Consider the following 14,354-nt stretch of genomic DNA (forward strand, 5'->3'; position numbering starts at 1 on the left):
GATATTGGCATGGCCCTCTGCTCTATCACAGTTGATGTGTATGCGGCCAAATTATGATCCTCTCCTCGACCGCCGAACATCATCGTTGAAAATCATGCCTAAAACGGTGTAAAAGTCATTCTCGTCTTCTTCCTCCTCTTCGGACGACGACGAATCCTCACGCCATCTCGCTTATCTTCTTCATGTACAATCCAAACGGCTTGATTCAACGAGAAACAAACAAAAAAGGTTACCAATGTAATTCTTCGAACACCTGGGGTGCGGTGGTGGTGCAAAAGCGAATCGACGTGTTTCAGACCGAACCGGCGTGCGGCGGGTGACCTACAGCGGTGCGCAAGCAAGGTGAAATGCGGTGGCCGCTAGAAAAAGAAGAAACTCCAAGGAAATCGGACGAAGATGACGGCAGCGGCGTTTCACCATGATTCCAGCAACAACGACGCGGGCAAAACGGGCTGACCGACGAGCAGAGCAGCGCTGGAGGGCCAGGGATGGAACGAGGTAGCAACGGGGACTGACGGACCACCGATCCCAGACGGAAGAGCGACATGTGGCTGCACTGCACTGGCCTGGATCGAAGCATCTTTCTTCAGAGCATGAGAGCCGGGGAAGGAGGTGGCCGTCGTCGTTCCTTTCCCGCCTCTTCTTCAGCATCTTTCCTTCGTCATGTAAGCAGGAATCCAATCTAGATGCTCTGCGTCGTGTTGCCCTTGACGAGCCCTTCTTCTTGCTCGCCGCCTCGTGCGGACGACGCAGAATAATCGCAAAGCGGCCAACTTTTCCGTGAAAGGCAGTGCAGGGTGAGACAAGATGGCTGCACCGCTCGAGGTTTCCAGAGATTCCAAAGCAAAGCAGCCACGATAGATAGAAGAGAATCGCGCAGAAAGCAGGCTAGCCGCACCGCCAATTTCTTTTTGGATCTTTTCTGCTGAGCATTTCCTAGTCTGAACTTGGCGAAAGAAAATTACAGTCGACAGGGATGGAGGAGATCGAGGAGATTGAGACCACACACCGTCAATTTCAATCACAGCCACTGAGTATTATCATGGAGAAATCAAGAGCTGGAGTAAATAATTCTGTAATCGAAAGAAACATAGTAGTGCTAGTTTCCTTTTGTTATTCCAAGAGAAAAAAAGGGACGAACGAAACAGTGGACTGACGCATGGGAATGAAAAAGGTGGCGCCAAAACAAACTCCGGCGGCGAAACTAAACGGCGACGAGACGCCCGACGACCTCACTACGACCATGGACACGATACAACACCGGCTGCTGCCGCTGGCTGGTAAACATCACCGGCCGGTTGGGCCGGTGATAATAGGTACAGAAAAGAGCTCGCCGTCACACGGTGAGCCCGCGCATGAACTCCCACTCCTCGTCATCGTCCTCGGCGGCGCCGGCCGCCGACCCCTCCGAGTCGCTGCTCATGCCGCTCGACTCCGCGCTGCTCATCGCCGCCGCCTCCTCGGCGTCGAACGACAGGTACGGCATTGACCCGAACGCCCTGGCGAGGGCCGCCGCGGTCGCGCCGTCGTCGGTGGTCCTCTGCTTGAGCACCTCGAACATCACCTCCGGCTCGTGCTGCATGGCGCGGAGCACGTCGGCGCAGGACGGCCCCGGCGCGGCGCGCGTCACGGCGAAGCAGTGTGGCCCGTCGCTCTGCGACACGCGCACCACGCTCGGCCCGCCGAACAGGTTGTGCAGGCCGCCCAGCGCCTCCTGGTAGGCGCCGCCCAGGAACATGCCCAGGTAGTAGCCGCGGGTGCCGTGGCTCGGGAGCTCGTGCAGTGGGAGGCTGCTCCTGCCGCCGATGAACTGGTCCACCTTGCCGTCGCTGTCGCAGGTCAGGTCCGAGAGCACGCCGTCCACGGCTGGGCGCTCCTGGAGGCGCTGGATGGGGATGATGGGGAACAGCTGCTCGATCGCCCACATGTCCGGCAGGGAGGTGAACACCGACAGGTTGATGTGGTACCTGCGCGGCCCCTCCGCCGCGCCCATGCCGCGGGCGACGATCTCGCAGAGCCCGTCCACGGCGGCGAGGTGCTCCAGGCCGAGGACCCCCTCCTTGAACTGCTCGGCGCAGCGCCGCTTCAGCTGGTCGGCGTACAGGCCGCAGGTGTCGAAGTCGCCGCGCACGGCGGACGCCATGAGGTTGCGGTAGTCGTTGCGGCAGTCGTCGGTGAGCTCGTCGAGCAGGTAGGCGGTGGCCGGGTCCATCATGTTGGAAGCCGGCGCCGTCGCGGAGAAGGCCTCGAAGATGAGGACCGAGTGGTGCGACACCAGCGCGCGGCCGCTCTCGCTGCAGATGACAGGGTGCTGCACGCCCTTGCGGTCGCAAACGCGGCCGACGGCGGCAACCACGGCCGCCGCGTACTCCTCCAGGCTGTAGGCCACCGACATGTCGGTCTCCGCAGAGTGCGTCCCGTCGTAGTCGATGCCGAGGCCGCCACCAACGTCAATGACGCGCATGGCCGCGCCGAGTCGGGCGAGCTCGCAGTAGATCTGCGCGGCCTCGCCGACGCCGTCGGCGAGCAGAGCGGTGGTCGGGATCTGGGAGCCAATGTGGAAGTGCAGGAGCTGGAGGCAGTCGAGCATGCCGAGGGCCTTGAGCTTGGCCACCACGGAGAGAATCTGCGCGGCGTTGAGGCCGAACTTGCCCTTCTCGCCGGAGGTGGCGCCGAAGTGGCCGGCGTGCTTGGTGCGCAGCTTGGCGCGCATGCCGACGACGGGGCGGATGTTGAGGCGGCGGCTGGCCTCGACGACAATGTCGAGCTCCTCCTCCTGCTCGAGCACGATGACGGTGTTGAGGCCCATGGTGCGGGCGATGAGCGCGAGCGAGACGTACTCGAGGTCCTTGTAGCCGTTGCAGATGAGCAGGGCGTCGGGGCTGCCGCGGGCGACGAGGCAGCTCATGGTGAGCAGCAGCTCGGGCTTGGAGCCGGCCTCGAGGCCGAACCCGAAGGGCGCACCGAACTCAACGATGTCCTCGACGACGTAGCGGTCCTGGTTGCACTTGACGGGGTAGACGCCCTGGTACCTCCCGGCGTAGCCGGTGGAGCGCACGGCGTAGTCGAAGGCGGCGTTCAAGGTCTCGACCCGGTGGCGGAGCACGTCGGGGAAGCGCACGAGCAGCGGAAGCGCGAGCCCGAGCCCGCCGCCGGAGCGCGCACCGGCGGCCCTGGCGACGACCTTGGCGAGGTCGATCTCCTGGCCGGGCAGCGTGGCGGCGCCGTGCGGGCGCACGGCGACGTCGCCGTCGTCGTTGACGAAGAAGTAGGGGGCGCCCCAGCCGTCCACGTTGTAGAGCGCCGACGAGAGGTCGGCCGACCACGCGGCCATCTCGGGCTTCTCGGCAGCGGCCGCGGCAACCACCACGGCGGCGGGGCCCAGCAGGGGAGCGGCGAAACGCGGCGACGCGTCGCACGCGGCGAAGGCGTGGGCCACGGGGGCGGCAGCGTCCACAGCGAGCGCAGGCATCTCGTCACAAACCGGAGAAAGCTAATCCACTGGGAAGGGGGGGGGGGAAAAGTCAGGAATTTTTTTTTGTTTCTTTGTGCTGTATACGTTAATCTCTGTGCTGTTTGTTTCTGGTGGCGGCGACGGAGGTTAGCGGCGATGGAATGGACAAATCTCGAAGAAGAAAAGAATCTGTATGAGGCGAAACCGGCTGTAGATCGATCGATCGAAGGAAGAAGAAGAAGAAAATGGAGGCAAAAATTACAACAAGGAATCGACGAAATCTACTGGGGGGGAGGGGGAGATTCCGGCGATCACTGATGCCAAAAGAGGAAGTTCTGGAAGGGGAGGTAGAAGAAATCTAGGACGGGATTTTGGATCCTGTTGTAAGGAAGGGGGCTTAGAAAGCCGCCGAGGCCGGAGCCCCGGCTACCCCCGCAAAAGGAGCAGGCGGGTGGGGAGCGCGCGGCGGGGAGGGTCGCGTCGCCGGTTGTGGAGGCTGGGCACCCCACGCCGGCGTTCAGTCGGATGCGAAGAAGACGGCGGGGACGGCGAGCCGAGGCGGCGCTAGGTTTTGCTTTCGCTCGCCGGGCGGTGGAGGGATCTCTGCTGTGCTGATGCGCGCGCTGCGGCGAGATATGGGAGATGGACGAGCGAGCGAGCGAGCGAGGGGAGACGGTTGCGGTGGGATGGGATGAATGGTTTGCGGCTGCGCGTCGCGCCGGCTTTATAGGAGGCCCGCCCGGCCCGTGGGGCCCGCCGGGCCCTCTCCACGGTCCTGCTTTTGTTGGTGGCGATGGCGAAGCAACGCGTGAGTGAAAAAAACTTGCCGCTTCCGTTGAGTCCTGCCTGGCTGGCGTCCGGGAGCAGTGAACGAGCGCCGAGCGGGGTAGGTGCGGTTTGACCATGCCCCGTACGGGCCCCGCGCGTCAGTGTGCTGGAGGAAGGCTCGTGCCGCGCCTCGTGGCTGCCGCGGCCTGCCTGCCTGCCTGACTCAACGTCTGTGGCAGGGGAGGGGAGTAGCGGTGGTTGGGGTCGTGGACACGGCCCGTTAATTGCGACGCATGCGCTTGGATCCATCTTCCATCCGTCCGTCGGCCTGACCTACGACCCACGAGTGGTGGTGGTGGTTGAATGCTTGCTCACGCTCTTTGATCCCTCCCCGTTTCGGCGCCGTTGATCGGGGCATCCGACGGCCCTGCGCGCCCCAGATCGGACCTGTGCCCGGCTTTGTATGCGGTTGATGCGAGCGAGGCCCTGGGTCACGTCAGACCGCCAGCCAGCGCGCGGGCCGTGTCGCAGATCGCGCCCGGGAGCCCACCAGAACCAGCGGGCGGGCTGGGTCGGGTCAAGGCCGGGGGGGTGAGTCAGTGCGTGTGAACCACACAGGCGGATCGTGTGGGTTTTCCGAGCGCTGCCACTCGTTTGACCTAGCCATCCGTTCGTTGGCTCGGTTTGTTCGGGGCGCCGCACGCCTTTTCCGTTTCGGCCCTCGTTCGCGGCGGGGGATATCAACGGGGAGGAGGTGGAAAAGACTGCGTTATCTTTTGGTGATGACACGCGCGGGGGTCAGGGGATAAGGCGGGTTGAACCGCGGGGGGGAGGAAGAGAAATGGCATGGCATTGTCTGCACGCAGAAAGACGGGGACTCTCCTCCACTTGCTTGGTGGGCTGCGATTTTTGGATGGACTTTTTGCCAGGTGAGATAAGGGTTTGAAGCCATGTAGTACACGCTGACGGACGGATGGAAGATATGCAATGCATGAAAATTGCTTGCGGACGAAACTAAGTTACCAGAGAATGCATCTTCGGAACTAAAATAAAAATAAAATAATGCATCTTTCAAATTCTAAAATATTCACCGGCACGGTGCAAGGCAAAGAAGGTTGTGGGATCACGCGTTGTCGAAGGAACAACGTTCTATCATCCGTCCACAATTCGGCAAACATGGTTCACCGCACAGTCTCCGGCCGGACTCTTCATTTGCCTGCCGATCATCCGGACAAACATGCCGGACATCGACCGGACCAAAAACAGCCTTCAACTAGGCTCCCAAACCCAACTTATATGTCTCGGGTGCCTTGTACGCCTTAAACCTGGGTAATATGTACATGGGATTTTGGGCCAACCGAACGCACTCGTCAAGTCGGGTCCGAGAGGCCATACCCACTTCAAATCCTTTGAAATTGACCAATTCCATCAAATTGACCGCCTCTCTCTTTCACATTCATCCTCCCTTTCTCATGCTTGCATCATCGGCTTCCTCCATCCTTTCTCCACAACTGCTCGACCGACGTCCTCCTCAATATATAGAACGAAAGTAAAGAGATAAATAAGGAGTCCAAATGATTCCACTTAGTTATATTGGAATATGAGATGCCCACTTATATACATGATGAAGGGATGTGTTCGGGAGACACCTCTTCTCCAATAGACACCTCCTCGAAGGCATCACTTCCATACAATTTATCACATGTTATATTTCTCAACACTCCCCCTTGATCAATTCGTCATCTGTATATTGCAAACTAAAAACTCCTCCTAAAACCCCATGGGAAAAATTAAGGAGAACCTTATAATAATATGCCATCGAAATCTCGTTTAAAACCAAGTGGAAAAAATATAAGGAGAAACCAATATGGTATACATCCGGTACATCTCGACTTGTATTTATATTATCTCGTTAAAAACCTTATATGTGAAACCATCTTGGAAAACTCATAAAAGAAAAAAAGAGTACAATATGAATGATCTCAAGACCACCAATAGGCTATAACTTGGGATTTTACTTCCCCTGAACTTTGCAAACATCAATGTTGTCTCATACCAATTCCACGAACATGATTCTGGAATATAAATATTGGTAGAGACATTGTAGACCTCACAATAATTTGTTTGCAAATTATCCTCTTACATTTCTGTAATTCACGAGGTTAAATATAATCCATAAGCAATACAAGTGACATTAGCTTGATAGATAATGATAATTGATTCCAATGAATCTCCATATGATCTCACATGTGACTAGTCACTCTGCGGATATATGTTTACATTTTCATGCTTCAAATAAAATAATTATGGCAGAATGATTATAGGAAGGACCCATTTAGAGTCTATTCTGAAGGCTTTACTCAGAATGCTCTTCGAGTAAATCTAGTCTTTGATATGGCATTGATGGGATCAGATTATCATCCACTACCAGGATATCACACCATGGTTCTATCTTGATTTTCTTGATGGTATTAATCAAGACCTTTTGTGCCTTGGACATATCCCAGAATATTTCTTACAGCAATCATTATACCTTTTGTTGGAGATTGCAGTCTCAGTAAATTGCCAATAAATATAGTGTGAGGCCTCACTTATTTTGCAATGTATATGAGTGCTCCGATGGTATTCATATATGGAACTTAATGTCCGCCATCGCTTCACAATCTCCCCTAGGTTTGAATGTGCTTGTGTCCCATATCACGTCTAATATGACCATATGTGTCTTTGATAAGATATATCCATACTGAACTTTTTCAATATTTCTGGATATATGAAGACTGAGATACATTTATTCCCGAGGGAATATGCTCAAGCTATAAACATAGCCATCATTTGGTTTGACCCAAATATCTGTCTCAAAACGATTGTGCGTATCTAATATGTCTTGTATAGACATTGATGATAAGATCATCCACATCAATAAAATGATGTAAGTCCAATTAAGGATATCTTTATGAATACACATCAACAATCATTAGTATTAGAGTAATCCTTATCAAGGAGTAACTCACTTAATCGATTGTACCACACAACTGTCCGACATCTTCAGAGTCATAGAGTGACTTTTGAAGCTTCACACATACATGTTGCGATTTATCATTTGGTTCAGAATATTAAGCCATTTCGATGACTTCAATATATATCCAAACTCAATGATCCATGTGAGTATGTAGCCATTACATACATCGACCGCATGGATTTTTACTGCCAATTAAGTATCGAAACATAATTCCACTCATACCGAGAAGGTATGCTACATCGTAATTGATGTCAGGTCTATACGGAAACCCTCGCGCTACAGGCCTTGCTTTCTCGCCACCTAATTCATTTTCGTTTCTGAACGAAAACTCACTTCTCTTCCATACATAATATACTTATGAGGAGTAGGTTTTACTATGGTAAACACCTCTCTTTTAATGAGCGAGTGCTACTCTTCTTAATTGCTTCCTTTCATTTGAACCAATATAAGTGTCAACAACACTCTCCATGGATTATGTTTCAGGACCCAAAATGATTCAGTAATTCTCAAGAAGATAATTTATGTCAACATATGTGGACTTTAAATATATGATTCTCATGAATCAATATCATTTATGGAATTCCCTTTATACCCTTAAATCCTTTTAACTTAACACAACAACAGAGTCAAGGTGTTTCAATGTCCCAACACCAAAAATAAGTGTGCACATCGGTGCTGGGCTATGGATGACGTTGATGACGAGATGATGTATATACTTCTCGCACCTCGTTGGTTACCCCAAGTGGAAGGTTGAGATGTAGTCAGCAAGAAGTTTTCCCTCACACGGGAACTATAAGGTTTATCGAACCAGGAGGAGTCCTAGGCTCAACAAGTAGGTGTCTTCCACCCTCGCGCTAGCAGAAGACGTGGACCTACACACACACAAATAACTTTGCTCCCAACGAGTACTGAGAGGTTGTCAATCTCTCTGGCCTTGTAGTTTGCAAAGGATCAAAACAGAAGCGGGAAAGTAATCGTGATTGCAACGGAAAAGTAAGTGAAAACAGTAAATGATGAAGGTGTAAACAATGATGGTGATATGAACCGGAGTCACATGATGTTCACTAGTGATGTCTCTCTCCCAAAAGACGATAAACAACTATGCTTGGGTAAACAAATCACAGTTGGGCAATTGACAGAATTATGAACGCACCGCAATGCTAATTATGCTACTTGATAGTTAGAGGTTCAATAGTAATGGGCAGTACTCCAAGACAACTAGACCGTTTATTTATCAGCATCTACTTACTAATCATCCACCTTGAGATATCTATCCAGAACATCTCGCCGGTATTAAGTTGTGAGTCCCACCCAAAGTGTAAACGCAAAGCAACGGACAACTGCATTAATGAACTATGCGTAAGGTAAACAATCCTTGCAACCATGGTCACAAGCACCGTTGTTTTCTCCCTGGTGGCAACAACACATCCCTAGTCTCATATTTCTATCACTTGTTAGCAGATCCCTGGCAATAGCTAGAAAAATGATGTTCTCGATTGCTCAACAATTAGAAATTATCTTGCAATAGCCCACCACCGCGTGGGATCGAGGCAGTTTTCGAGGGTATAGTATTCAACCCAAATTTGTTGGTTCGCACGACGCGAGGCAAAAGTATATTCTCAAGTATTAGTAGTTGAATGCGTCAGATTCAACCACACCTAAAAGATTAGTATCTGCAAGCAAAGTGTCAACAGCAAAAGTAGTATGATAGCAACGGTGTCAGAAACGATGTGTTGACGGCAGACTATTCCTAACTGTTGTATCAATGGCGCCAGAAGTTGCCCGTCGACGGGAAATATTCTTTCTCGGCAACGGTGCGAGAAAAAGTATTGTAGCAGGTAGCAACAGCGTAACGTGTAACAACAGTGGCAAGGAACAGCAGTAGTGACGGCAGTAGCAAGTAGCAACAGTAGCAAGTAGCAATAGTGGCAGCAGCAGCAGGACAAAGCAAGTAATAGTAGGAGCAATAGTAGTAACAACAGTACAGCAAAGCAAGTAACAGTAGCAGCAGCAAAGAAAGTAACAGTAGCAGCAGTGGGACATACTCGTAGGCAATGGGTCGGTGATTTGTTTGGATAGCATTCATCATGCAACAGTTATAACACGCAGAGATATGCGGCTAGCTCCCGTTCGTCAATGTGATGTAGGCATGCATTCCGTGTGTCGTCATACGTGCTAAGGGAAAAGAACTTGCATGACATCTATTGTCCATCCCTCCCGTGGCAGCGAGGTCCAAAAGGATACTAAACGATATTAAGGTTCTCCTTTTAATAAAGAACCGGACCAACGCATTAGCACTTGGTGAACACATGAACTCCTCAAACTATGCTCATCACCGGGAGTGGTTCCGGTTATTGTCACTCCGGGGTTCCCGGATCATAACACATAGTAGGTAACTACAACTTGCAAGATCGGATCTAAAACACACATATATTGGTGACAACATAATAATTTCAGATCTGAAATCATGGCACTCGGGCCCTAGTGACAAGCATTAAGCATTGCAAAGTAGTAGCAACATCAATCTCAGAACATAGTGGATACTAGGGATCAATCCCCGTCAAAACTAACTCGATTACATGACAGATCTCATCCTACTCATCACCGCCCAGCGAGCCTACGAATAGATTACTCACGAACAATGAAGAGCTTCATGGAATTGGAGAGGGAAGAAGGTTGATGATGACGATGGCGACGATTTCCCCTCTCCGGAGCCCAAAAAGGACTCCAAATCTGCCCTCCAGATGAAGAACAGGATGTGGCGGCGCCTCCGTATCACAAACGCGACGAAATCTTCTCTTTTGATTTTTTCTGGGACGAAAGTGAATTTATAGATCTGAGTTTGGGGGCGGCAGAGCCACGTGGGCCCCACAAGCTTGCTAGCCGCCACCAGGGGGTGGCGGTTACAGGGCTTGTGGCCCACTGGCCCATCCCCTCCGGTGGATCTTAGCGTAGGTATTTTTCATATTTTCTAAAAATATTCTCCGTAAATTTTCAGGACGTTCAGATAACTTTCATTTCTGCACAAAAACAACACCATGGCAATTCTGCTGAAAACAGCGTCAGTCCAGGTTAGTTCCATTCAAATCATGCAAATTAGAGTCCAAAACAAGGGCAAAAGAGTTTGGAAAAGTAGATACAATGGAGACGTATCAACTCCCCCAAGCTTAAAACCTTGCTTGTCCTCAAGCAACCCAGTTGACAAACTGAGAGAGAAAGAAAAACTTTGACAAACTCTATTTGATCTTGTTGTTGCAACTATGTCTAACTCATAACCAAAATTTCAGCAAGATTACAAGTTAACCACATAAGCAAATGACACAAAGGTCTCACGGTAAACTAATATCAATGTCATAATCAGCTAACGAGCAAATAATAATGAGTTTCAAATACCAACACTTCAATCAAAACAAGCATGAAGCAATATGAATAGGTCGTATCTCGCTAGCTCTTTCTGAGACCGTAAAACATAAATGCGGAGCACTTTCAAAGATCAAGGGCTGACTAAACATTGTAATTCATAGCAACGAAGATCCAGTCATAGTCATACTCAATATCAATCAAAAGCAAAGCATAAAAATGACGGAGGTGCTCTCTAATTGGTGCTTATACAAGAGGAGGATGACTCAAGAGGAAAATAAATAGACAGGCCCTTCGCAGAGGGAAGCATTGATTTGCAGAGGTGCCAGAGCTCAAGTTTTGAAAACAGAGATAATAATTTTGGGTGGCATGCTTTCATTGTCAACGCAATGACCAAGAGTTCTCAATATATTCCATGCTACTCATGCTATAGGCGGTTCCCAAACAGAAAAGTAAAGTTTTAACTCCCCCACCACCAATCAATCACACTCCATGGCTAGCCGAATCCTAAGGTACCGTCCATACTAACATCTATCCAGGGGGAGTTTTGTTTTACAGTTATGTTTTCGATTTAAGCGTGGAACTGGGCATTCCAATTACCGGCCCCTTTCTCGTGAATGACAGTGAATAAACACATGTCGAGGATAACACGCCTAACATGGAAGATACCAATAGCCCCTGTCACCACATGAGCGGTTCGGGCATGCAAAATAGATTATTTCTTGAAGGTTTAGAGAATGGGACATGCAAATTTACTTGGAACGGCAGGTAGATACCGCAAATAGGTAGGTATGGTGGACTCTCATGGAAAAACTTTTGGGTTTGTGGAAGTGGATGCACAAGCAGTATTCCGCTTAGTACAAGTGAAGGCTAGCAAAAGACTGGGAAGCGACAACAGTCATCAAGATGCAATGAGTTTGACTAATATTGAGTGCAAGCATGAACAAGATATAAATCACCAGGAACACGAACATCATAGAGGCTATGTTGATTTTGTTTCAACTACATGCATGAACATGCGCCAAGTCAAGCCACTTGAATCATTCAAAGGAGAATACCATCCTATCATACTACATCATAGTCATCTCAAAATCTATGTTGGCATTCAAGACAAACCATTATAAGCTCCTAGCTAATTAAGCATGGCATCACAAACTATGATCTCTAAGTTGTCATTGCAAACATGGTTCTCTCACAACAGAGCTGAATCTGGCACGACAAGCTAGTCATATTTACAAAAACAAAATAGATAGAGTTCATACCAGCTTTTCCAGTCTCAGTCACTTCATCATATATCATCATTATTGCCTTTCACTTGCACGATCGAACGATGTGAACAATAATAAGAGTGCTCGTGCATTGGACTAAGCTGAATCTGCAGGCAAACACAAAGGAGAAGACAAAGTAATATGGCTCTTTGAAAGCTAAACAGGTATGCATGCAAGAGCCACTAAACATTGTAACCAATATCTTCTACCTTGACCCAAAGAAAAAGAAAACTATTTACACGGGAAAACTCCCAACAAGCAAAAGAAGAAAGGAAAATCTTTTTGGGTTTTCTCAAAAGGACACAAGACAAGAAAACGAAAACGAAAATAAACTAGCATGGATAATACAGTGGCAAAGTGTAAACACCGACTAACAAAGTGAAAGCATAAGCATGAATGTAAGGTCGGTGAGAACATGTACTCCCCCAAGCTTAGGCGTTTGGCCTAGCTTGGTGTACTCCCAAGGCGGGAAATAACCAGCTCCGGGATACTCCGGAGCGGACTGTGGATGCCACTGCTGTGTGAGCTCATGTGGCTCCCACTAATAAACTGGCGTCTGGTACTCGACTGGCGGCTCGGGTACGGGCACCTGTGGTTGGGCCAAGCCCCAATATGCGTAGATGTCCGAGGGCATAATAGTGTACCTGCCTGCATGAAGATCGAACAAAAAAGGAGCAGGCAAAGTAATAGTCTCTCGAGTACCCTGACTAAATACCAGGTTATAAATCATCCGTCTACTAGCATCTCTATCCAGAAAATCATGGCGAACCATGTTGTCATAATCCATATATTTCTCAGGAAGAAGCATCTCTCCTTCCTCCCCTAGTCTAACGGGTATCTCAAAGTGTCTGGCAAGACGGGTAGCATAGATACCTCCATAGACGACACCCTTGGAACGGTTTGTGTTCAACCGCTGAGCTACTATAGCACCTAGGCTATAAGTCTTAGTGCTATAAAGGCCTTCGTGCAAAACCGCAAGGTCTGGAGAGCTAAGTGATCCAGCCTTCCCACGACCAATCAAACATTTTCCCTCAAATAAAGAGAAGTACCGAAGCACAGGAAAATGAATGCTAGCAATTCTAGCGCGAGACACTCCTCTGTGGTGACATGGTAACACACATATAAGAACTTCAAAGTAAAGCAAGTGAGATATGCAATTCAAGTCAAGACAATAACAAGCAAGAGTTTATATCTAGTATTGAGTTTAGCAAAGTAAGAACATAAAGGTGCAAGAGCTCCCGCTGTCCTTGACTCGAATTTTTCCAAATGGTGTTTGCGTGCAACAAGTGGGATATGGGTTGAGATCATAAAATATATTTTTAATTGAGAACTCAATCTACTAAACCTCACACTTGGTCTCCTTCGGAATCTTATTTTGACTCATCCCCAGACCACTAGTCAGGCACAAGTCAAAATTATCCTCTCCCTTTCGACTTTGAGCACTCATACAATGGATGAGCGTATGCAAGATATGTTGGCACTTGGGATGGAAAATAGAATAATGATGGGGAAGGAAGACAAAAAGGTGTGAAAGGCTCACATCAATGAGGACAACCATAGGCGAGAGAAAACCGAATGATAGATATGATGTGAGGAGTAGGTATTGGCATATCACGGATGCACATACGAGCTAAGGTAAGCTCTCCAATGGAACTAGTGGGGGTGCATCCAACTTGTTTGCTCATGAAGACCTAGAGCTCATTTGAGGAGGCTCGTCATTGGAATAGGCAAACCAAGTTCTATAGTGTAAGGGTCCCCACATAGTTATGCATGAATGATAATCTCTATGTAGTACACATATAGCTATGGAGTACGAGTGTGGATCTTTCAAAAGGAATAGTAGTGTTGCCCCCTTCTCTCTTTTTATTTCTCTTTTTTTCTTTTTTTTTCTTTTATTTTTTGTGGCCTCTTTGGCTCTTTCTTTTTATCTCTCATTTGTCCTCTTTGGTATCTTTTGTTTTGTCCTCTTTGAGATCTTTTCCTCTCTTAAGGGCAACACTCTATGTTTTACAAGAACAAAAAGAAAAATCATCACACTTTATAAGAAGTACTCAACATAGCTATATCTTTTCCTCTCTTTGGTATCTTTTCCTCTCTTTGAGATCTTTGGTATCTTTTGTTTTGTCCTCTTTGAGATCTTTTCCTCTCTTAAGGGCAACACTCTATGTTTTACAAGAACAAAAAGAAAAATCATCACACTTTATAAGAAGTACTCAACATAAGAGCATCTCCAACAGCCGCGCTATACTAGCGCCGCGCCGCAAAAAAGGCAAATATAGCGCGCGCGCAACGCGAGGGACAGCTCCAGCGGGCGCGCTAAAACCGCGCGCGCGCTAAAACGAGTTGCCTCTAAAGACAAGTGAAAACTATCATGATGTATGCAAATGTATGCCTCTGCGAGTGTAGCAGGATCTGCACTGATACTAGCGCGTCATGTAGCAATAATTGGGGCAAGGCCCAACTATCATGCGGCTCTACGATCAAG

At 49.1% G+C, this 14,354-nt stretch overlaps 1 protein-coding gene across 1 annotated transcript; it reads right to left on the reverse strand.

Moving 5' to 3' along the window:
• Positions 1-1,076: 1,076 nt before the first annotated feature.
• LOC123413577 (arginine decarboxylase 1) lies at positions 1,077-4,145 on the reverse strand. Its single transcript, XM_045106512.1, has one exon. The coding sequence runs from the start codon at positions 3,470-3,472 to the stop codon at positions 1,337-1,339; it is 2,136 nt and encodes a 711-aa protein (XP_044962447.1). The 5' UTR covers positions 3,473-4,145; the 3' UTR covers positions 1,077-1,336.
• Positions 4,146-14,354: the final 10,209 nt, after the last annotated feature.

Source organism: Hordeum vulgare, chromosome 7H, assembly GCF_904849725.1.
Source record: "Hordeum vulgare subsp. vulgare chromosome 7H, MorexV3_pseudomolecules_assembly, whole genome shotgun sequence".
Lineage (NCBI taxonomy): Eukaryota > Viridiplantae > Streptophyta > Magnoliopsida > Poales > Poaceae > Hordeum > Hordeum vulgare.